The sequence below is a fragment of the Haliaeetus leucocephalus genome, unplaced genomic scaffold, assembly GCF_000737465.1.
Source record: "Haliaeetus leucocephalus isolate CR32 unplaced genomic scaffold, Haliaeetus_leucocephalus-4.0 Scaffold1000, whole genome shotgun sequence".
Classification (NCBI taxonomy): Eukaryota; Metazoa; Chordata; class Aves; order Accipitriformes; family Accipitridae; genus Haliaeetus; species Haliaeetus leucocephalus.
The window spans coordinates 115,437-139,004 of NW_010973436.1; the positions used below are offsets into that span (position 1 = coordinate 115,437).

Here is a 23,568-nt window from a genome sequence, read left to right on the forward strand (position 1 = left end):
GCCCCCTCAGCTGCACAGTTCAGATGGGGCTCGGCACAATGGGGTCCCCTCTGCACTGCTGATGTGCTGTCTCCCTCCTGCACAGAGAACGGCTACACCAGCACGGATGAGGAGGTCTCAGAGTTCAGCCTGGCTTCAGATGGGAGGTGAGCACCCAGCCCTGGCCCTGCCTAAGCTGGAGGTAGCTGGGGAGGCCAGGGGTAGGGTGGGATAGGAAGTCTGGTGCCACCCATGGGACCTTGCAGATGGACATGGATGAATAAAGCTCCACTTAAGCTTTCCTGTGGTGCCCACCCCTTGGGGACGGGAGCAGAGATGTCGCTTAGACATCAGCAGGGAGTGAAGACTAGGTCATCCCTTGGAGAAGGGGTGCTGGGGAGCAGGGGGTGACCCAAGAAGTTTGGTGGGCCGGTGGCAACCGGCTTTCTGAAAGGAGTTTGGCACTGAAGATCTATCTTTGCTTCCTTCTTCTTGCAGCATCTCCCAGTCTTTCACCATGAAGGGCTCAGCAAGCCAGGATGATTTCAAGTTCAAGGTTAGTTGGCCTTTTCTGTCTGGCCCCATCACAGGAAATGGGAGGAGGGATGGAGGGACATGTTCAGCAATGCTTCAGGCCTCTGCTCTCTAGTCTGACCCTTGGAGAGCCATGCTTGGCATAAGGCAGTATGGCTGGTCTCTGGGTGGGGTCAGCTCTAGGCAAGGGCAAACCAAGACCTTCTGGTACTGTGGTCCTCTGAAGCACCAGAGGCTTGGGAAACATCCACCACATCGGCCAATACCCTCCAGATCTGAGTGGGCACCAGGGAGGTCCCTGTGCAGTGCTGCATCCATTGTGGGTAAAGGTGGAAGAAAGGTCCCATTGTTCTGCACAGGCTGTCACATTTGCCTAGAGTATGGAGACCCAGCACTGTGATGAGCATCCCAGCATGACACAGGGGCAACTCAACCTCTGTGGCCAGAGAGCACAAGGTTTTCCACCCCACAGCTCTCTGGCTGCTTCCACTGTCCTCCCCTTGTGCCTGAGCCCTCTGTCCTGCTCTAGGGAGAGCCCAAGCTCTCAGGGCAGATGAAGGCAGTGTCAGCTGAGTGTCTAGGACCCACGCTGGATGTCTCCACCAAGAACATCACCAAGTCCTTGGCATCCCTCATGGAGATCAAAGAGGATGGGATCAGCTTCTCCATCCGAGACCCCTATTACAAGGAGAAGGTGTCACGCACCATCAGCCTGCCCACGCGAGGAAGCACCTTGTGAGCATGGGGTGATGGGTCTTTGGGCATTGGGAGGCTCATGGAGGCATGGGCCAGCAGATGGGGAAACTGTGCCCTGGCTGTGGAGTTGCAGAGCAGTGAGGGTGAGCCCAGTCCTGCATCTATCCAGGCTTGTCTGCAGCAAGCAGTGGTGGCTTTCTCCAGCGGGACTTGGAAAGTATGTTGATATCCTTTGCAGATGGAGAGAAGGGTACTCCAGGAGGAAGGAAAGAAGCGGGGGGCATGCTCACTGCCCTGGGTTATCAGCCTTCTTGAAGGCTTCTTGTGTTGCCAAAAGCCTCCACACTCATGGGATGACTTGAGGCATCCTCTGATCTTGTGACTGACTCCAGCGCAGCCCAACTTCTCCATTTGCTCTGCTGGGGAAGGACAAGACATGGGTGTTCAGCATGGAGGGATCCCAGCAGGGGGACAGGCACCCACTGTGCTCTCTTTCACTTGCTTTAGTCCCAGGCAATCTCGTGGCTTGGACACTTCACCTCTGACAAGGAGGAAATCCTATGACCGTGGCCAACCTGCCAGGTGAGCTTGGGAGCTGGAGAAATGGTGACATGGGCAGGGAGAGGCTGGGTGGCCCAGACGAGTGGGGAGAGATGCTGGCTGGACCAGCTCTTGCTGGACCCTAGTGTGCCAGGCAGCTGCCAGGTGAGCAGTTCCCAAGTCATGTGTCCCTCTAATCCTTCCTGGCTCAGGCCTCCAGATGTTGGCTTCACGCCTCCCTCATCCCCACCCACCCGTCCACGCAACGACCGCAATGTCTTCTCTCGTCTCACGAGCAACCAGAGCCAGGGGTCTGCCTTGGATAAGTAAGTCCTGGTGGGGCGGGAGGGTCTCAGTGAGAGGGACCCATACCGTGACAACATATGGGATCCTGCGGTGGGGTGTAGGAGCACAGGACCTGGGTCGGCTCTAGCCAGCTTCCTGCCACCATTTTCACTCCCTGCTCCTCTCCATGAGGGAGCAGATGCTCTGCAAGGGCCATGCTGGACCCTTGACCTGTCCTGCCTGCCGTGTGTCCCCTCTGAGCTGGCTTTTTGCAGGAGCTCGCAGTCCTGGCCTATGTCTAAGCCCTACTTGGAGACATGGTGGTGCCAGACTTGGACCACTGGAAAAGGCTATGGAGCAGGATGGGGTGAGGTGGGATGGCACCTTGCAGGAAGCTGATGGACTGGCACCAGCCTACAAATGCTGCTGTAGCCTCCCAGCCTCCCCCTGCAGCAGGTCAGGTAGCTGCCCTTGACTTGGAGCATTGCTAGCAGCGCTGACGTTCCCTGATGGAGACCTGCTGTCTGATCCTCACATGGCCTCCTGCTCCTCTGCTCTTTCCCCTGGTTTTCCATGTGTGCTTCTCTTTCTCCCTCTCTCCCCTCCTCCTTCTCTGTCCTACACTGGCTTGGATGCAATAACAATCCTCCATCTCTGACTCCTCTGCTGCCTTTTCTAGTCTGGGTTTTCTCTCCCATAATCCTGCTAATTTTCTGCCCCTAGGTCTGATGACAGCGATTCCTCTGTCTCGGAGGTGCTGAGGTATAGACAACTTTCTATTTATTATCCCTTCCTTCTCTCCTCCTCCTCCTCTCTGTCTCACGAGTCTGTTCTCCCTTGTCCCTGCATGCTCCACCTGTACCTTGCTGCTGTCCCCCACCTCCCAGCTCATGTGTGCTGTCCCCTCTTGGCATGCCACCTCTAGTGTCTGATGCTGTCCCCTTGGTTGCGAGTTCAAACTGTTCCTGCTCTGATCAGCCCTTGGAAATGTGGTGCTGGGCTCATCTATGGGCACTGGCTGGTTTGGGGTAGCAGCATGTTCTCCTCCACCTCTGATGAATTCTTATCAGCATGACACCACCATGTCCCATCCCATTCCCGAGCTCTCCAGCAGGATGGTGTGATGCTGGGGAAGGGGGCAAGCAACCCTGCGTGCTCCCAGTGTGTCCTTGCAAGCATCTTCTAGGCAAATATCTCCAGGTGCTCCCCATACCTGGTTGTGCTTCCCTGGTGCTGGGTTGTGGGTAGATAGATCTCTTTCCCAAAGAAACCAAGTCAGATTGTGGTGCAGAGTTCAGTCTTGGGGCTAAGGTGCTCCTGGGCTTGTCCCACTGCACCTTCCTGCCTATGGAGGTTTCCCAACATGAGGGCCACCTTTCCCCCATCCTTTAGGAACATCAGCCCTCCAGCACCTGGGTGTCCCTCACATTGCCCATGCCCTGAGTTCCCACAGGCACCCAATCACTGGGGAGGTGGCACCAGACGAGTCTGCACTGCGTCACCTTGGGCAGTTGGCAGTCAGGCAGCAACAAAGTTCGTTGATAACATCTCACCCTGGGGAGCAAGGATTTCCATTTAGATTCAGTGTCACCTTGAGACTGGTAGAAACACTAGGGGTCAGGGGAGGGCTGTTTCATTTGAGTTTGTAAGTGCAGCTGCTCACTGAGAAAGAAAGATCACATGCATGTGATTTCCAAACCCAGATTAATGAGCTTGTGTTTGTCCTCATGACTAATGAAAACCTTACGTGACCTCAGGCCTGCCTTCTCCAGCCCTGTCCCTCAGTTTCCCTACTTATAAGAAAAGACTAGCACAACCCAGGGCCCCATGGCCGCACGGAGGCCGTGCTTTGGGACACCAGCTGGGAAGAGCCGTTGGTGGCCATGCACACTGGGGTGCTGGTTCTCAGCACCCCGAGCACTGCTAAAGTGGAGGGGATTGGCAGAACCTGTGTCCAGAGGGGCAGGCAGCAGGTGTCCCTCGGAGGAAGGTTTGCCAGGGATAGGTCCTCTCCTGCCCAGAGCCAGCGGTGGCTGCAGAGCTTCCATAGCAATTACAACAGGGACGCTGGGTGCAAATGCCAGTGCTGTCCTTTGTCACCCTTGTGGTCTTATGTAAAGGAGCGGGGCCCCGTCTCCAAATGTCACCAGCCACAGGCTGACAGCCTCCAAAAAAACAGGGTGCTGGATATTGGTACCCTGAAACATTTATCCCAGCAGAGCTTCAGGCTGGAGAAAGTGCAGTTTGTCCCAAAGTGACCTGAGGACCAATGAGCTGGGTCTCCTGGCTCCTTGGGTCTGTGCTGGCCAGGCATGAGAGTTTCAGCGGGAAAGCAGAGGCCACTGGGCAGCCCCCGTTTCCCGGTCTATATTGCTGGGGCAGAGGCAGTAGGCAGGGGCTACTTCTGGGGAGATTCCTGAGGTTTCCACAAAGACCTTTGCTCAGACATGCCGGGCTCAGATGGAGGGGCCCATCACGCTGCCAGGTGGTGGAAGATGCTTGGGGTGAAGGCAGCTCTTGCTTTTCCATGCCCCTGGGACTGTGTAGAATGGTGCCTTTCCACACACACCCCACCATGCTTGTTCTTTCTTTCCCATGCAAGGGGCATCATTAACCCAGTGGGTGGCACCAAGAATGCCCGGACAGCCCCGCTGCAGTGTGTCTCCATGGCAGAAGGACATACCAAGCCTGTGCTCTGCCTCGATGCCACTGATGAGCTGCTTTTCACTGGGTCTAAAGGTGCGTGATGGACAGAGAGGACATGGGGGTTGCTGGCCTGCAGATGCTATGGGAGCAGGTTGGCATGGGGGAATACATGAAGTGCTGGACACCATGGGGATGGTTCCCCCCCGGGCCTCTTTCCTGTCCTCAGCATTGAGCCTTGCCCTGCACTGCCTCGGTGCTGGGGCTGGCTGGCTCCTTTCCTCTGGCCCTGTGGGTGGGGGAAGGCAATGCTCAGAAGGGGTATTGCCCCCAGGCCACCATGCCCTTGGAGGGAGAGCCCCCCCAGCCTGACACTCTTGGGCATGTTTTTCCTTCCACAGACAGGAGCTGCAAAATGTGGAACCTGGTGACAGGCCAAGAAATTGCTTCCCTCAAGGGTCACCCAAACAATGTGGTTTCCATCAAGTACTGCAGCCATACGGGGCTGGTGTTCACTGTGTCCACATCATACATCAAAGTGTGGGACATCCGGGACTCGGCCCGGTGCATCCGCACCCTCACGTATGTGGCAGGCGGGAGCAGCTGTGGGGGACTCTGGGCATCTCTGGCTTTGCAGAAGCCAGTCCCGGACCTACTGGGACTGGGGACAGGGCCAAGTACTAGCTGCTTTAGTGCTAGTTTGCAGTGCTGCGTCCTTAGGGAACAGGGAGGTTGGGAGAGAGCTTGGGGTGAGGGGACCAGTGGGGACCTCCTGCAGCGAAAGCTCAGGGTAAAGAACTTTGAAGACATTTGCAGCTACTCCTGGGGGGGGCCAAGAGAGCCAGCAGCTCCGTAGCAGAGGCATGGCCCCCAACAGCATCGTGGCTGAGTAAATCACAGGCCCTCCAGTGCCTCGGATCTTTACGAGGAGTTTGAGGACCTGAGGGAGCATGGGACAGTTTGTAGCTGTGGTCTGCTGGTCTGGAGCAGGGCTCAAATGTTAGGAGAGTATGGCAGGCCAGGGCTACCAGCTCTCTCCAGCATAGAGCTCCTTTCTGCATCCAGCCTCAGCTCATCTACCTTGGCCTGAAGGTGCTTCTCCCTTGGTGCAGAGGCCAAATACCTCTGCCTCCCTGTGCTGACTGCCAGCACTAGCCAGCTCTTCCTGCAGGAAGCAAAGAGGAATGGGAGAAGAGCGGCCCCCAAAATGGAAACTGGAGCAGGATGCTCCATGTCATGCACACACCTGACATCCTTAGCTCCCTCTGCAAGCAGGCCACTGGCATAGGGGACAGAGATCTTGTTGATCCCATTGTGGCCAGAGAGACAGTGATACCTCTACGGCCTATCCCTAGTGTGGCACCCACCTGTGCCAGCCTGGACCACAGCCCCATGTGGTTCCTCAGTGGGGCCTCGGTGGCTCTGATCTCCACTGATCCTTCCCCATTGACATCTCTCTCCCTTAGATCTTCTGGACAGGTGATCTCTGGGGACGCGTGTGCTGGGACCACCACCCGCACTGTCACCAGTGTGCAGGGGGAGCACCAGATCAACCAGATTGCTCTCAACCCCACTGGCACTATGCTCTATGCTGCCACTGGTAATTCTGTCCGCATCTGGGAGCTGAGCAGGTGAGCGGGTAGTGCTGGAGTGGGCAGGACAGCTTACGGATGCCGAGTGGATGCTGTCTGCTCAAAGGGGCCTGAGATGACTCCCTCCCAGGGAAACTGAAAGCCTTTTTAGCAATGGAAGTTGCCTGGAATAAGGACTTTCAGGACCCTTTCCTATGGGACCCAAGGGATGATGAGCAGCAATGAAGCTACTTGGGGTGGGAGGTTTGTCCATGAGCTGGGCAGAGCTTAGGAGAAGGAGAAAGACAGGTGGGATGAGCATCAGTACTCCCCTGGTTTTGCCCTTGCCCCCCTCCCTGCCAGGTGGGCACTGACTGGTGACCCCTTGCTGCAGCCTAGGCTCTGTAGCCAGATGTTGGCATGCCCCGAGGCTGCCTTCCTCCCCCGGGGTAACTAGGAAGGGGGGGGTGTGCCTGTTCACAATCCCCCAAAGAGAACAACCCCCATTGGAGGGCTCCAGGGCTGTGGGGGTCTCTGCTGGGACAGCCCCTTGAAGGAGCTCCAGCATCCAGGAAGGAGCTGGCTGACCCATGTTATTGAACTCAGGTTGCAGCCCATCGGGAAGCTGAGTGGCCACATCGGGCCTGTGATGTGTCTCACGGTAAACCAGACAGCGAGCAACCACGACCTGGTGGTCACAGGCTCCAAAGATCACTATGTCAAGGTACTGTCTGCCTTGGAGAGCAGAACCCTGCGTCCTATACGGAAGCCCAGATGTTGGCAACCCCTAAGGTCTCTTCTCTCCTCCTGAAATCTGAGCCCAGATTCTGGTTTCACCTCTGCATGTGAGGTTTTTGCATATCTCCTTACCCAAAATGTTGCCTTTTGCTTGGTCCACAATACAAATGCACCTTTGGAAAGGGATTTGCATTTTTCTCATCCCTTGGCTTCTGTGGCTGGTACTTGCATGTTACAGCTGACCCAGATTAGCAGCTCACCCTGTTCTGCTTGATTCTCCTCCCCAATGCAGATGTTTTGCGTCTGCTCATTCACAGCTCCAACACAGCAAGAGTTTGCCCCTTCCTTTTAGGTTTTAGCAGGTTGAATTGGAGCTGGCACCAGGGGAGTGAAGAGGGATGGTGAGGTGATGTGGGAGGCAGGATCCCACTCTTCTGACAGCTGCAAGCTGTTAGCTTGGCTTGTGGAGGTGTGTGAAAGTTCACCATGAGTAAAATGCAGGAGAATGGGGGCTGTCTTTGGTGGCAAACCTCCCCTGATGGTGGCAGGCCCCCTGGAGAGACCTCAGCCCCTAAAAACCTCCACTGGCCAATGCCCACTCCCCTTTCCAGAATCACTCTGGGTGCCCTGAGCCTAGAAAACAGAGGGTGATGGCCAAGCTTTCTAAGAGAGGATCAACTCTGTTTCCAGTGTCATCTGGGGTCTCTCACCCACTGCTTTTCCCCAGGTGTTTGAGATTGCTGAGGGCATGGTGGGCAATATTGGCCCCACTCACAACTTTGAGCCCCCTCACTATGATGGCATCGAGTGCCTGGCCATCCAGGGAGACATCCTTTTCAGCGGTTCCAGGGACAACGGCATAAAGAAGTGGGATCTGGAGCAGCAGGAACTTACCCAGGTCTGGAGGGAAGCATACAGCACAGGTCCTCGGGTAACATGGGGCAGAGGAGCATTGCTGCAGGGGATCTGGGGCGACCTTTGTTCAGGGACCTGGTGCCAGTGTCCTGCACTGAGCTAACCAGGGAGGGCAATCCCATTCCTGAGAATCTGGCAGTGCATGTGTGAGGTGGCTCTGTACCCCCACAAGTTTGTGGTGTAGGGCAGTCATGATTGCCAGCTCTCCCTGGCACCCAGGCCGCAGCATCAATTGCAGTGCTGGGTGTCGTGTTCCTCTCTGAAGACAGGATTGTTGTCTCCTGCCCGGGGGAGAGACCAAACCCTGACTTTTTAATCCATCCCCTTAGCCTCCTAACTTTGCATCACTTAGGCCCACAATTCAGATCAGGCCAGGGGTGACAGTGAGGATCTGAGCGTCCCAGGTTGGGTGCATGAGGCTGCTGGTGGTGCTGCAGAAGAAGTTGGTCACAATCTCTGTTCTGTGCCCATACCTACAGCAAATCCCCAATGCCCACAAAGACTGGGTCTGTGCCCTCGCCTTCATCCCTGGCCGCCCCATGGTGCTGAGTGCTTGCCGAGGAGGCATGATCAAAGTCTGGAATGTGGACACCTTCACCCCAGTTGGGGAGATCAAAGGGCACGACAGCCCCATCAATGCCATCTGCACCAACTCAAAGCACATCTTCACTGCCTCCAGGTGAGCCCCAGGCTTCTGCTCCCCAGAGCCCCTGGGAGGTGGGACATCCATGGGTTGAACTGTCATCCCTGGGCCTGGGTGGGTTTGCGGAGAGTGGACAGGGAGCAGGAAGGGAGGGAAGGAAGGGGGGAGTCTGGCAGCTTTCTAGTCCTTCCACTCCTTCATCTCATCTTGCCCACCTTAGCCTGCCCCATGACATGGCCTGCCCAGTGCAGTGCCAAGAGCTATTCCCCCGGCCGTCCCCTGCCTGCACTCCGGTGACACCCTGGGTTATCCCCCATGCAGGGACCCCTCTCTCCTGGGGCTGGGCATCCTCTGCTGCTCTCGGGGAGCTCTTTGGCAGCAAGACTCTGATATCCTCTTTTCGACCATGTCCCTTTTCTCCCTTCCTTTTTCTCTGTCTCTCTCTGTCTCTCCTCCTCCCTACCTCCCATCTGTGCCACAGTGACTGCCGGGTAAAGTTATGGAATTACGTGCCTGGGCTCACCCCTTGCCTTCCACGACGCGTCCTTGCCATAAAGGGCCGTGCTACTAGTCTGCCTTGACCCTCCTGCTCTTTCCGACTCTCTTGCTCATGCACTCTTCTTCTGTCTTTCCTTTCCTTTTCTCTTTCTCTCCATCTCTTTCTCTGTCTGTCTTTCTCTCTGTTGCTTGCTTTTGCTCCTCTCTCTCTTTTTCTCTCTGGTCTGAGCTGCTTCTTCACGGTATGAAACTATTTTGCGTTTTTCCCCACTTGATAAATCTTTGCTAGAAGTGACTTGCCCCTTTGTCCCAGCCATACCCCTGCATTGTTTTGGTTTGCTTTTTTTTTTCCTTGACAAGTGCCCACATCTACTGCAGCAGCTTTGTGGAAGCCGTGGCCTGCCCACACCCTTGCATGGATGGTGGGGTGGGAGCCAGCAACCACCCCCAAAGCAGCCCATGCCCTGGGGAGAACAAGCACAGCAGCTCCCCGTGGTGTCACTGCTTTGACCTAGTTAGAGCTCATTCAAGGGGTTCAGGAGTCCTGTTGTCGGGGTCAGCCCTGGAGTTCACCATTTCCCTTTGTCCCCAACTGCTGCCAGTGGGGTGAGTTGGAGGCTGAGCCCCACTGGGCCTGCCTGCTCCCCAAAATGGATTGGGCAACCTCCTGCCAAGAGAAAAGGGCCTGGAAGTCTTGTGGGCTGCATGCTGCCATGGGCTGGGGGTGGGGAGCATTTCTGCTCGCAGTGCCTCTCTGCAGCATGTCTGCAGGGCTCCTGTGGGAACCCCTGGGTCACACCATCCCTGTCACCTTTGTTTCTCAGCGACTTGACAGTGAAGCTGTGGAGCGGGAGGAGGTTACCTGCGGGGTCAAACTAAGAACTGCATAAAGACTGGAAGACATGACAGGAGGGTGAATGTCAGGGTACCTCTCCCTCGCTATCAAGACCCGGTCACCTACAGGAGCCCATGGATAGGGATTTCTTTGTGCCTGACCCAACGGGGTGGACGATGTCCCATATGGTACTTTGAGCACTGCCAGCCCCTGTGAGGAGGCAGCTCTGTGGGTCACAGTCAGCTCCACCTTCCCTCCTACTGAGGTTTCTTGATGGTTTTCCGGTGACCAGGAAATGTTTCATCTGTCTCCTCATTCACCCTGCTGTAATGCCTGCTGGGACTTCCAGGGGTCAGAGCTCCTTGACTCCTTCTCAAAGACACCCAATTCCCTCCTGCCACCATGATCTGCTGCTTCTGTTCCTGTTGGCTCCGGGGCTGGTTCCTGTAGGAGTCTTTCTCCACTCCATGGCCATGAGGACATTTGGTGTCTGCTGGCCAGGACCACAGCATAGAGGGGCTGTTTCTTTGAAGATGTTACTCGTGGGACAGCCTCTCTGCTGTTGGGGGTCTGCAGAAGGATTTCCAGGTAGTCCTATCGTTTCCCATCCTCCATCTACCTGTCCCCAGCGGTTGGAGCTGTGCACCTCTGAGCTCCTTTGCCCTGTCCCGGATCTGGAGACATGGCAAGCCTGGGAAGATCTTCGTCATACAACTTCCAGACAAACCCGCTGCAGTTCCCTTCGATGTTCTCCAAACCCCAGTCATAAACTCAACTGACCCATGGCTCTCGGGCTCTTCCCCATGTGCCCACCCTGCTCTGCAGTGGGGAAGGGAAGGGCTGGTTAGCCCTGCTCTTGACACCTTGGCCCTCAGCAGGGGTTTTGTAGTGGGTTCCTGCAGCACATTAGCCCCCTTGAGATGGAGAAACGAAGCAAGAATGGAGGTTACAGGGCAAAGAAGCCAAGGCTGGATTTGTCACCCCCACCCCTGTGGGCCCATCTTGTTCTGCCATCACTGGGAGCTGGAGGCTGTAAATCCTTCCCCCAGGCTCTGCTCTCAGCCCTCTACCTGGGAGGGGGGCTAGCTCAGGTTTGGCCTGTCATCCCCTGTGGATCCAGGAGCCAGAGAGAGCCCAGCAAGGCATGGAGCAGCTGGAGGACAGGCCAGGTTGGAGTCAGCTGTGCCGGGAGCAGGGTGAGGAAGGGGTTGCACACACTGGTCTTGCACAAGTCCCCTGATTCACCCAATGCTTGAAGGACAATCCTGCAGTGGATAATCTTGCACAGTCCGATCTCCATGAAAGGCTGGGAGCTCTATCCAGGAGTGTTTCCCCAGGCACTCAGCTTCTCCAGGCTCCCTCCTCCCTCTCTCCTGTTCAAGGGGCTGGCAAGGCCCTGGTCTCACACTGGAGCTTTTCTCCATCTCTGCTGTGGCCTGCCGGACCATCCCCTGCTCTGTCCTGCCCTGGGCCGGGCAGGGCTTCTCACAGGATGGCCAAGGAGACCCTGGGATTGGTGCTCTTGCCTCACATGCTCTTAGTTCCCCTCTGTCACAGAAGCAGCAGCGTTTGAACTCAAATTTAAGGATTTCTCCACATGATCCTACCAGCACTGAACTGGGATCTCAGAGGTCAGGGGCTCCAGGACCTGCCCCATAAAGCACAGACTGTTTTCCCTGTGCTTTCTCCAACCATGGTGACTCATGGACCAGCCCCAGTTCATTTGCCACCAGCCCTTGTTAAAACCATTCTGGGTGGAGCATGGTAATTCCTCCACATCCTGAAAGACAGGAGCATCTCCATTGATTTGATGGAGGGGTTTGCCTTTTGAGGGGGTGGGGGGGGAACCCATTCTACTGCCTTGCCTTGGTGGAGGGCGTGATGGCGTGCGTGGGTGTGACCCTGCCCAGGACTGTGACCAGTCCCTTGCGATTGTGGCCGAGCCCTGCACAGGCCTGGACTGGTGGCTGCATCGAGGCAAGGAGCCCTCCTGCTGTGGCTGGTGGAGAAGTGGTGCCAGTGCTGCCAGCACTGGGCTCTGCACCCTGCGGGACTGGAGGGGGCAAAAAAAAAAAGCATGGGGGCACCCTGATGCACAGATGGGGGCTGGAGGAGGTGTTGCCCTCCAAGCCTGTCTTGGAGAGGGTTTCCCTGCTCATTCCTCAGCCAGTTTAGCCTTTGCTTAGCTGGGTGTGTGTGGGGGAGTGTGTGTTTGTCTGTAGCCAGATGCACCGTGTGCATCGGTGTCTGCACAAGATCTGCCAGTGCCCAACATGAAACCTCTCGCTGCTCCCTCCTGAAGTCAGTGAAGGGACCTGCTCTTGTGGAGCTTGGGGTCAGACTACCTTGCCTTTCACTGCCAGTTTCTTCCTGTGTGTAGGCTGCAAGTGCCTGCTTCATTTCCCAGGGCTGAGTGGCCAATTCTGGATGATGCTGAGCACCCACCTCACTGCTACGTCCAGCAGCATTTTGAGGGGGCTTCAAGGTTTTTGCAGCCTGCAGGTGGAGTGAGCTGGGTACTGCGGCACAGCAGCAAGTGTCCGGAAAGGGGGGGTCTTTGAAGTGAGTGGTGACTGTGATCCCATAGCATTGTGTGTGTGTACGTCTTAGTATCTGTGTGGGTTGGTATTTCCCATGCAAGAAAGAGTTTCTTGGGTGTTGATCTGGTTTAGCTACCTCATGGTGCAAGCTGGGTGCTGTCGTCATTGGGTTTCGTTTTGGGGATAGGGTGGGGAGTTTGTGTTTTTAGTCTTTTCTTCTCTTAATTATTGTTATTGTTATGGTTTTGACACTTGAATTCGTCCTGGGGACATGTGGCCTCACCCCCACCTCACTGCATGTCTGAGCCGCCCCTTGTGTTCCCCTTCCTGCCTTTTCCTGCGCAGCACAGCAGGACCAGCATCCTGCTCTCCCCTGTGTTCCCAGCTCCCACCTTTGTAGTGGGATCCCCCAACTGAGTCACAACACTGAGATTTTGCTCCTGCTGCTGGTGGGGTGCTTGGACTGAAGCTTGGTGTTGTTGCTGTCAGTTATTGGGTTGATTTGCAGTCTGGAAGTGGTCCCTCTTGTCCCTTTGAAGGATGGAAAGGGACCTCTGAGAGGCTCAGCTCAGCCTGTATTCCTGCCTCTGGTCTCTCAGATACTCTCTGTGGATGCAATGAAGCTCTTATTGTCTGGGAAATGTCCATGCAAAGCACACTGCTGGAATGGGCTGGTCCTAGTCCCAATTTCCCAGAGCCTGCTGTAATCTGGTGGCAGCCTCAAGCAGCGGGAACTAGTGCTGTAAAAGCCTTTGTCCAGGATGGAGGCGATGTGTGAGAGAAGCTGATTCTTGTGTGTGATGTTTGATTTTTTTCATCCCCAAAATATAGTTGAATCTACATCCTGTCCCAGGCACTGAACATAAACCCGGGTAGCCCTGGAGCCCCCAGATTACCCCCTACTTGGGGCTGGGGAGCCAACACAGGGTTGTATTCCACTCCCCTAGCACAATGGGGTTTGGGAAGGGGCGCAGCTCTGAGCCACACTGTTGGGTTGGGGGGGGGGGCAGGTTCCCCCAAGCACTAAAGCACAAAGTCCTAACATGCAGGTGGTCTAGCAAGAGTGGCCCCTTGGATTCTGGTCCTTCAGAGCTCAGACTGGGGCCACGGGCTTGGACAACCAAGGTGGAGGTGGGTTGAGGGATGATGGTGAGGGCTGTTTGCCTGCCAGGGGAAGCAGGTGAGGTGTTTAATCCTTTTGCACTGTGCTGGGGTGCTCCCCTGGGGCTCAGGACTTGCACTGCTGCATAGCTTAAAAGTCCCTTCTTGTGGTGTCTGAGCCCCTGTAATAGCCCCTCTATTGCAGGGACATTTTGGAGCTGCCTTCACACCATGCACCTCGTTTTGCTTCACCCTTGGGTGCCTTGGTTTGCACCAAGGGTGTGATGATACCTGCAGTGCAGGGAAGTCCTTCCCTTCATCAAATCTCTGGGTGATGCTTTTGTCCCAGGCCCTGACTCTTGCTCTGTGGGTCTCTTCCCTCCAGCACACAGGAGCCAGCTCCAGCCTCTGCTGAGGGTGTAGTGCTGGCCCAGAGCTGAGCTTTGCACACAAGGGGTGGAGATGACTCAGGAGCCCAAAAGCACTGTGAGCCCACCCAGGGAGCCTGGACACTGCCCCTTCCCTGGCACCTATACTCTTACAGCACAAAATGCCAGGCTGGTGGTGCATCTCTCAGTCTGGCCAGCTGTGAGGAGCTGGAGCACCAGAGTCCTGTCCCCCCAAGTACATTGGTCCTCCCCAGCACCTCTGAGCACAGCTGCTTTGGGGTCACAGATACTGCCTCCTGCCTTGGTGCTGCAGAACCAGTGCCTGCTCCCCAGGATGCTCTCCTAGTGTCCCTATCCCAGTCGTTCCCCTGCCCCATGCTGGATGGGGTCCAGGTACAATCCCTGCAGAGCACAGGGCTCCCACTTGCTTTTCAGCAAGCTCACTGGGGCTTTACTCTGTACTGCAGGCTGCATGCCCTTTCTGAGCCTCCTTCACCTTCCTGGGGAGGGAATGGGACCCCTGGTCCCTCCATGTGCTGCATGGTGCTCCAGCTGTAAGTGGGAGGGAGCCCAGCACAGCCCTGATCCCCCAGGCCCTGGCCTGGCCTCCTGAGCCTCACCCCCAGAAAAGCACAGCCCTGCACCTTTCTCCTTCCCCCAGGGGCTTGTCCCCTCAACCATAACAGCTCTGCCCCTGGTACCTGCCAGCTGTTCTGCACGCCCATGTCCTGGGACCACCCACTACCCTCCGGTCCAGCCCTGTGACAGGGTTTCAGCAGCTGCAGTGTTGTGGCGCCTGCTCTGTCACCCCTTCCCGCTGCACAAGTATGGCAAATAGCAGGTGCCTTTTCTTGCTTGGAGCTGTTTTCTAGAGGCCAACTCTTGTGAAGGCTTTTTTTCTCTGCTGGGTCGTGCAGCCCAGCCCAGCAGTCTGAGTTTGTCAAAGGACAAGGTGTGTACATATATTTTATACCTTGATGTGTTCCTGTAAATAGTGTAAGTTATTTCGGTCTCATGATGTACATGTTTTTTCAATGGCTGTGTTTGTTCCTTGCCTCTTTATCTTCACAAATAAAACATACTGAGATGAAGTGAGGGAGCAGAGATGGCTTTGAAGAGGGGAAGAGCACAGCCAGGAACTACCCATCCCATCCTGAAGCACCTGGCAGAGGGGCTGGGGGAAAGGCTGGGTGACCTGACGCTGCTACAGCCCTTCTGGTCCTACCGTGTGTTGTGAGAAGGTGACCTGCAGCCTTACAGGCACTGAGTCCTCCAGCAGACAGGGCAGATGTTTGCACTGGGGGAGACTTAAGGGGCTGAGGTGGAGGAAGCACAGACTCGCCCGGGCTGGCTCTGCCCCTCTCCTGGGGAGGAGGGGGGGGAAGGGGCCCAAGCGGGCAGTCCTAAGCCAGAGTGGCAGCCACCCCCCGCAGAAGTCAGAGCATCCCCAACCCTGCAGCATGGCATCACCCCCCGGGGTTCCCCCAGCTGGCGGGGCCCAGGGACTGCAGAAAGGTGCTGTGGGGCAGGGGCTGGGTGCCTCCTGCCCGCGGTGGTTGCCCACACCCCTGCCCGGTCGCCCGCCCCTCGGGGCAGGCGGCTCTCCTGGGGCCGGGGTCCTGGGGGACACGGGCTTTCTGGGGACACTGGGCGCCCGCCCATCCCATGCTGGGGAGCGGCCCGGCTGGCCGAGGGGAGCGGTGGCCTTGGGGACAGCCGACAGGTGGCAGCCCCGGCTGCGGGACCGCCGTGCCCGGGGCTCGGCAGAGCGGCTGGAGCTGGGGGGCAGCAGGGTCCCCTCCCGGGCTGCCCAGGTGGGGATGCTGGGGTGGGGGATGCAGGTGGGGCGGAGGTGACCCCAGTGCCAGCGTGTGGTGCCCGCTGAGCGCCCAGAAGTGACCGATGCTGGCACCAGCCTGTGCCCCCCAAGACATTGGGCAGCCAACCTGCCCCAGCCCCAGGTGCTGTGGGGCGGGGAGGGCGGGCAGCGAGCTGTAGCCCCAACTCCACAGGGCTATGCCTCAGCCTCAGCAACCTCCACTTTCTCTTTCCCGGCCAGCCAGCACTGGTTAAACTGGTCGGACGGAGCAGCTGAGCGGAGAGCCGCCAGCCACGGGCTGTGCCCGCACCGACCACCCCGGATGCGGTTCCTCCTGGCACACAGCCCGCTCCCCGCGTGGGGTACCCCACACCCTGCTGCCACCGCAGGGTGAGAGCTGGGGCCCCCCGGCCCTGGGCTCAAAACACACCTTGCAGCGCTTGTCCTGAGACCGGTGCCAGTCTGGCCCTAACAGTGTCTCTGGAGAGCTGGCAGCGCCCAGAGCCATATCAGTCTCCAGCACTGTGTCCTGCGTCACCCTCAGCCTGTGTCATGGCTTATCTCAGTGTGAGCCTCCATACCCACAGCCACACCGCAGTGCTGCTAAGGCAAACAGGATCTGTGGGGCAACAAACATGGGGGGCATGTGACATCAGTAGCATCCCCCTCCCACCTGGTGTCCCAGCCACTCACTGCACCACAGACACCTTTTCTCGCTGGTCCTTGTGTCACCAACTCACTCCAAACTCATGATCACCCCTTCCTTGCTCCAGCAAAACGCCATGCCTGGGCTGGCATCACCCTGTGCCATGCTCCCCACGTGCCTGAGAAGGTGCCCTGGGAGCTTGGACCAGCAGCAAGGGGACAGCAGGGACACATCCCTGGGAGCCACCAGTTCTGGCGGTGAGATTGTGGCAGCCCTCTGCCACCCATCCTCAGGCTCAAGGAGGAGTTGCTCTGAGCCCATCAGTGCTGCGGCTGCTCCTTGGCAGTGGAGGGTCCCATGGGCACCATCCAGCAGCTTGCTGCTGCCCTGTGGCTCTGGGGAGGGCATGAGGACACCCCAGGAGAGGCTTATGCTCTCTCATGCTCCCGGCACAGTGTCTCAGCATCTTCAGGGAGTGTCCCCACTGTGATCTTCTCCCCATGGCCCATTATAGGGCCTGGGTTGTGGCACATTTGTTAGGCAGATGGGCAGGAAGGCCGTTTCTCCATGTCAGTAAAGCCAGAAGGTGACTGCAGGGTGTTGGGGAGGATTGCTCAGGTCCACTGGCCTCCTGGCTCCCAAACACAAGGGGAAGGAAGGGGGCAGACTGAGCCCCAGGAGGACCCAGAGGGCTCCCAGCATGTCAGGCGCACCTAAGGTGCTGGGGGGTGTCACCCACTGAGGGCACCTCTCCCATCGGTGGCGTAAGCCGGGAGCACAGACTGACCATGGCACTTCCTCAGGGTCTGCCATGGGTCTGCAGAGAAGGGAGACATGGGAAAGGGAATGCTCAACGTGGTCTATGCCAGAGAGCCCCATCAGGCATCTGATGAAATCCCCCAGGGTGGGAGAGCCATGGGTAGTCTGGACAGGGCTTGAGCAGGAGACTCCTAAATGCTACATGCCCTCCCCATCATCCCTTGGCCTGTGGCCCAGGGCACAGCTCAGAGCTGTCATGTCCCACTCTGCTCCAGAGACACCTGCATTTCAGCAGTGGGTGGAAAAAGCTTCCCCAGGGGCAGGTTTCTAACCACAAGCACTGGAAGCCCAGCTGGGCACAGTGAAGCCCTGGGCTCAGATCCCAACTGAACACAGGCTTAAGGCTCTGTGTCTGTCCAGCACTGGTGTTTTCCCTGGTGGTCTTGGCTTGCCCCATGGCAATAATGGCAGGGGCTGCTCCTGCACATGGGGACATCCCTGTGTGCTATGGGATGCTGTGCCCAGGAAACAAAAGGGCCCAGCAGCACCCAGCACTCGTGACTCTGCTGTGGAGGAATGAAGCTGGGGCAGGTGATCAGCTAGCGTGACCCGGTGCCTCCTGGCTGGCATGCTGGCCCTGCCTGCCCCAGGGCTACAGCATGGCATGGCAGGCCATGGTGACGTGACAAGGGGGATGGGGCACACAGCCACCCTGCCCTTGCTGGCCCACGGGCCAAGGTAGGGCATCCACATTTGCGACAGTTTGTCACCACCTTGTCACATGAGATGGTTTGCTCCCAGGCACCAGTTTGAAGACACAAGGACCTAGAGGTGGCTGTGTGATGCCAGGGTCTGCCCTCCTCACACAGTGCCCTGGGTTTGTGCCAGGCATGGATGAGGCTGGCTCAGCAAAGTACCAGCACCGGGCAAATGGGTGCCAAGTTGTTGGCTTGGACTGGCCTGGGGGTCCTCTGCCAGCACAGGGCTAAATCCAGGATGAACACACCCAGATAGGGTCCCAAGTACCCCTGCCAAAGAGCCAGAGGGGCAACAGCCACCAGAAGGTAGTTCCCCAAATGCATCCCACAACCCCACCTTGCCCCTTGGCACCTGTCCCTGGTGAGTGTACATGTGTGCCTGTGCCAGACACTTGTGAAATGGCAGGGAATGGGCTATCACAGCTCTTCAGCCTGTCCCAGACCTCCCCCAGGCAAGAATCAACCCATCCTAACAGAGAGAGAGCAGCAATACTTGGCACTTGCCTTGTCTCTGCTCCATTCCCCACACAGACCACCCATCCCCACCTGAGTCCCACTTCCAGCATCTGCCCAGCTTGGTCACTGGGTCCTTCCTCACGCTTTGGGAGAAGCTGTGCCTGTGCCAGACTGGGGAGTGACCAAGCCTGTGCTCCAAACGTGGCCAAGGCACCCATGCAAGCACCAGCTCAATACGAGGGCTGGGCTGCCCTCCTGAGCAGGGGGATGCCATAAGGCTGGGTGGGTGCCCAGGGCAGCGTTCCCAGCCCCTTTGCCGCAGGGAGAGCACCAGGGAGAGATGCACAGCCCTCAGGGCCTGCTCCAGCCCTGCTGGGTGTGTTTGCTTGCCAGCGGGAGCTGAGTGAACCTGCTGCTGCGAGCAAACAAACACAAGCCAGGCAAACAGCAACGAAGAAAACACCCCACAAAGCCGGTGTGGGTGAAACTCTGGGCACCGGCAGGGCAAGGGCTCTGACAATGATTAAACTGGCCAACCCAGATTTCCCGGCAAGGCAGCGCTGGGCTGGGACCCGGTGGTTCATATTATGCAAATCACCTGGATCTGGGAGCATGAACGTTTCGGGCTGGAATTCCCCTCGGGCCGCCAGATCGCGTTACGCTGCCCGTGCTATAAAAGAGGAGACGCGGGCAGGGCTTGCCCATCGGCACCAGCCTCCCCAGGCCCATAAGCAGTGGCTAGCGGCTGGGCAGGGCACACACCGTATCCCCTCACTGGTTTCTGGATTATCTGCTGCTCCCGGGATTGCCATCACAGAAGGTACCAAAGCTTTTTCGTCCGGGGCCCTGTTGAGATCCTCAGCTCGGGATGGCCGCTTTGCTCCCCTCCCTGTGCATCTTCGCTCTCGCCAGGGGATGCGCTTGGTCTTTTCTCACTGCACGCCTGTTCTCCCACCGCAGCTGCCAGCCCTTTTGGGAGCCCAGTGAGATGGCGGTCTGGAGGGGCCCCCATCTAGCCCCCAAGCTTTGTCAAGCAAACAGCAAGATTTGGCTCTTCCACGAGGGCTGGGCAGGGGTTTGGTCCCCTCCTGGCTGGAGAGTTACTGGGATGTTCTTCTTGCGACTGGTTGAGAGGACTGGAGCTGCCAGCACTGGAGTCCCTGCAGTGGGCAGTGGGGCAGCAGGCTGTGCCAGCCCCAGCACTGCTATGCCGTGGGGCTGGGGGAGCATTCGACGGCTGAATGCCCTGCAATGCCCGTCCCCACGGAGGGGCTGTGCAATACCATTCTCTGCAAACCACCTGCTTGCTGTCCCTTTGTGCTGGCTGCCAGTGGGGCTGGTAAGACCAGGCTGCTGGGGACGGGACTCTTCTGCAAGCACGGTGACGCTGTGTCCCCGGTTTGCTCCGGCTCAGCCTCCCTGGCTCCCGGCCCCCAGGGCGGTGGTGAGTCAGGCCCCAGCCCCAGCCGGCAGGTGCTGGGCGGGTATTTCTGCAGAAGTGACCTGAGAGGTGACGATGGGTGGAGGGAGGGAGAGTCCGGCCTCACCCAGCCTGGTCCCAGGGGTGCTGCGGGTGCTGCAGGCTTTGGTCCCCCTGCCTCCATGGGGCCGGGGCTTACTGTCGTCTCTTGGCACAGAGCTTGATGGCGGGATCTTGTGAGATCAGCAACATCTTCTCTAACTACATCAGTGCTATGTACCAGCCGGACGAAGTGCAGCCAACCCTGGACATGCTGGGACACCTCGGGGACGACAGCACACTGGGGCTGAGCCTCCCCACTAGCCAGCCCCTGGCACAGAGCACAGGTAGGACAAGAGGAGCAGAGGTGGCTGCACAGGGGAGCAGGCACGCAAGGCAGAGCAGCTGGCTTGGAAGAGCATTGCAAGGTCCTAGTCCTACTGGGGGAGGTCAACAGCTTGCACCATGCCTCAGTTTCCTGAGGGGTGTGTTGGATTAAAGGTTGCTGGAGGACACCCTGGGTGGCACAAGGTGGGCATGCTTGGAGTGCATCAGATGCACATGGAGGATGAAGGACTCATTGCCCTCCTCCCCCAGCATGTCCCAGGGGATGGGCTGTCAGGGCTCACCAGGAGAACAGTTTGGAAGTACAGTTCTGGTGCCGGGGGTCCCAATCCACCAGTGGGACTGTCATGGGATGGCCTTGGGGGAGGCACGGGGAGCATACCAGCAGAGCAGGGCAGGGCAGATCCCAGCACAGATGGGACAAACGTCACCGAAACCGGGGGGGGGGGCATCAGGTTGTTGCTGTCTCCCAGGACAGGAGCAGGGCAGAGCGAGGCCAGTGACTTGGGAGCAGGTGCTAAGTGCCTGTTAGTCCCATAACCCTCCAAGTGCAGGGCCTGCTGTGCCCTGCGTGATCACCATGGGACTGGACCCTGTGCCCAGCTGCAGCTGGCAGCCCATGTGTGGCACACAGCTCTGGCATGGCCGCCCTGCCCCTGAGCCCTGCTTTCCATCCCTTGCAGACAAGCCGGAGTGGTTCAGTGAGCTTCCGTACTTCTGGACCAAGGTGCAGGTGCTGGAGTGGATCAGCTACCATGTGGAGAAGAACAAGTATGATGCCAGCTCCATCGACTTCTCCTGCTGCAACATGGATGGGCACGCACTCTGCCACTGCACCAGGGACCAGATGCGCCTCATCTTTGGGCCCCTGGGGGATGAACTCTACGACCGCCTGCATGAGATCAGTGAGTGTCCCAATGTCCCCTTCATCCCCAGGCCTGGCAGCTCGAAGCATGAGGCTGAGACGCCCGCCCCAGCCCAGGACCCCATGCTTCCTGGGCACTGTGGAGGGCTGCCTGGGGGAGGCTGCTCTGGGGAGACTGCGCAGGGGGATGTGGGAGCACAGACCAGAGTCCAGGCAGGGCTGGGCTTAGCTCCCAGTATACACCATTCCCCTCCATACCGAATAAGCATTGCTAATCCCAGTCCCCCCACCCCTGCAGCGTCTGACGAACTGAACTGGATCATTGACTTGCTGGAAAAAGAGGATGTGACTTCCCAAGAGACCTTCCTGGACTCTAGCCACCTGGGTAAGAGAGGGGCCCCGGCCAAGCCTTTGCCCCAGGGACCATGTGCTGGTGCAGGCAGGGCTAATCCCTTCTCTGTCCCTTCCAGAGCTGGGAAATCTCTGTGCCAATGACTCCCTGGAGGACATGAAGCCCACAAACCCCTTCCTATCCACAGACTTCACCTGCATGGCTGGTGCCATGTCCCCAGGCAGCTCTGATGTCTCAGGTCAGTGTTTTGCCCTGCAAAAAGGTCCCTTCACTTGTGCTGATCTGGGAGCTCAGTGGGGAACTGCCCCACCGCCAAGGGCAGGTTTGGGTCTTGCACCGGGCTGCCTGCAGGAGCTGGGGGTGGGAATCCAGGGGGAAGCATCTTCAGATGCTATCAGCTGGTGGTCTGAGCCCTGTCCCTTTGCCTCTCAGGGCCTGTGATGTCTCACAGCCCCAACTCCCAGGACTCCGGTGGAAGTGACCTTGACCTCGACCCTGTGGAAGCAAAGCTCTTCCCTGACAGTGAGTTGTTTGCTTCCCCCCCCCGGAGCTGGGAGAGGAGGGCTTGCTCCAGGGCACTTCCAGCAGCTGCAGAGCACATCCCATCTGGCAATGATTTAGGGACAACACCTGAACATCCATCCCCACACTGGGAAAGAGGGAGGGGGCTGGTGCTCTGTGCACCATGGGTCTGTTTCTCTCCATTGAGCATGGTGATGGTGCAGGCTCTGGGGCAGAGCTGGGGTAGCCAGGGCAACAGTGAGCTTGGTGGGAAGGGGTAGGTGGTGGCAGCTGGGTGAGAGCTGCAGCCAGAGATCCTGGACACTGAAAACTGTGTTCAGTGTTGATCCCAGCTGGCGATGATACTGGGGAAATCGAGGGTGCGAGGTAGCAGCAAGGTTTGGGGAATGAACAGCATGCTGCCCTAAGCATGGTGGTATGGATGAAGGTGGGCCAAAGCTGGAGGGAATTGGGAGACCTTGCTCTCAGGGGAATGGTTCCCTGGTACCCAGGCCCGAAAAGAGGGTGCAGCCCCTGGTCTCTCCCCCTGCCCCAACCAGCTCTCCCCTGTGCTTCTGTTCCTGAGGAGGACATCTCTGTGGCCAGGGAGGGAGGAGCTGCAACCCAGCAGGCTCTGCACAGTGTAACATGTCCCCTTGTCTCTGTGCACAGATGGCTTTGCAGGGAGCAAGAAAGGGGACAGCAAACATGGCAAGCGGAAACGGGGACGACCCCGAAAACTCAGCAAGGAGAGCAGAGACTGCTTGGAGAGCCGGAAGAGCAAGCACTGTACGTGGACCCTTCAGCCGGGAGTGAGGACTGCCTCCCCCAGTTTGGCTCCATGCAGGGGAGATGGGAGGAAGGGCCATGTCTGCTGGCCATGCCCCTTGACAGGGGGGTTTAGGGAGATCCAAAGTGCAGGGACCCACAGGATCTTCCCTGCTATACAGCTTGCTCTCCTCTTCCAGCCCCAAGAGGTACCCACCTGTGGGAATTCATCCGGGACATCCTGATCCACCCAGAGCTGAATGAGGGGCTGATGAAGTGGGAGGACCGGCGGGAGGGCGTCTTCAAGTTCCTGCGCTCGGAGGCAGTGGCTCAGCTCTGGGGCCAGAAGAAGAAAAACAGCAGCATGACCTACGAGAAGCTGAGCCGAGCCATGCGGTGAGTGCCCTCCCCTGTCCCCAGGGGGGACCTGCCCCACAGGGCTGGGTCAGACCCACCAGGGCTCAGCCTTGATCCCCCGCAGCAGTTCCCCAGCACATGGGGCTGCATCCAGAGCCCTGACTCCATCTCCTCCAGGTATTACTACAAACGAGAGATCCTGGAGAGAGTCGATGGGCGACGGCTGGTATACAAGTTTGGGAAGAACTCCAGTGGCTGGAAGGAGGAGGAGGTGCTCAACAGGAACAAGGAGCTGTAGGAGTCCTGGATGAGCCGGGGTCTGACAAGCCCCTAGGGGCCAGCCCCATGCTGAGCTCCTTGATAGGAAATTTTGCCTGCGGCTGTATCTGGAAGCTGCTGCGCTGTGCAGCGTGTGGAACTCCGACCCTTGCATGGGCACACTTGTGCGTGCTGGTGTTTAAAGCTAATATTTTGGCTCCGGTAGGCTATTGTAAACCGTTACTTCCCTCACTGGATTCGTACCTCCAACTGGAGTCGCAGTGACTTTGGCTGTTTCAAAGCCTGGACAAATGCAAA

General features: G+C 57.9%; 2 protein-coding genes across 2 annotated transcripts in view; both read left to right on the forward strand.

Moving 5' to 3' along the window:
- KIF21B (kinesin family member 21B) overlaps nt 1–11,034 on the forward strand; it is a 42,707-nt gene extending 31,673 nt beyond the window's left edge. Inside the window, exons 23-35 of the mRNA XM_010584744.1 lie at nt 86–146; nt 478–535; nt 1,043–1,248; nt 1,717–1,791; nt 1,962–2,075; nt 2,758–2,796; nt 4,637–4,773; nt 5,079–5,259; nt 6,144–6,308; nt 6,855–6,972; nt 7,714–7,884; nt 8,381–8,580; nt 9,867–11,034. Coding sequence (XP_010583046.1) covers nt 86–146; nt 478–535; nt 1,043–1,248; nt 1,717–1,791; nt 1,962–2,075; nt 2,758–2,796; nt 4,637–4,773; nt 5,079–5,259; nt 6,144–6,308; nt 6,855–6,972; nt 7,714–7,884; nt 8,381–8,580; nt 9,867–9,921 — 1,580 coding nt within the window. The 3' untranslated portion in view covers nt 9,922–11,034. The remainder of the gene's footprint in view (nt 1–85; nt 147–477; nt 536–1,042; nt 1,249–1,716; nt 1,792–1,961; nt 2,076–2,757; nt 2,797–4,636; nt 4,774–5,078; nt 5,260–6,143; nt 6,309–6,854; nt 6,973–7,713; nt 7,885–8,380; nt 8,581–9,866) is intronic.
- An 8,952-nt stretch (nt 11,035–19,986) lies between these two features.
- ELF3 (E74-like factor 3 (ets domain transcription factor, epithelial-specific )) lies at nt 19,987–23,290 on the forward strand. The gene is made up of 8 exons (XM_010584530.1): nt 19,987–20,151; nt 20,833–21,054; nt 21,313–21,399; nt 21,485–21,604; nt 21,799–21,888; nt 22,540–22,656; nt 22,836–23,031; nt 23,170–23,290. Exons 1-8 carry the CDS (start codon nt 19,989–19,991, stop codon nt 23,288–23,290), a joined length of 1,116 nt encoding a protein of 371 aa, XP_010582832.1. The 5' UTR covers nt 19,987–19,988.
- Nucleotides 23,291–23,568: the final 278 nt, after the last annotated feature.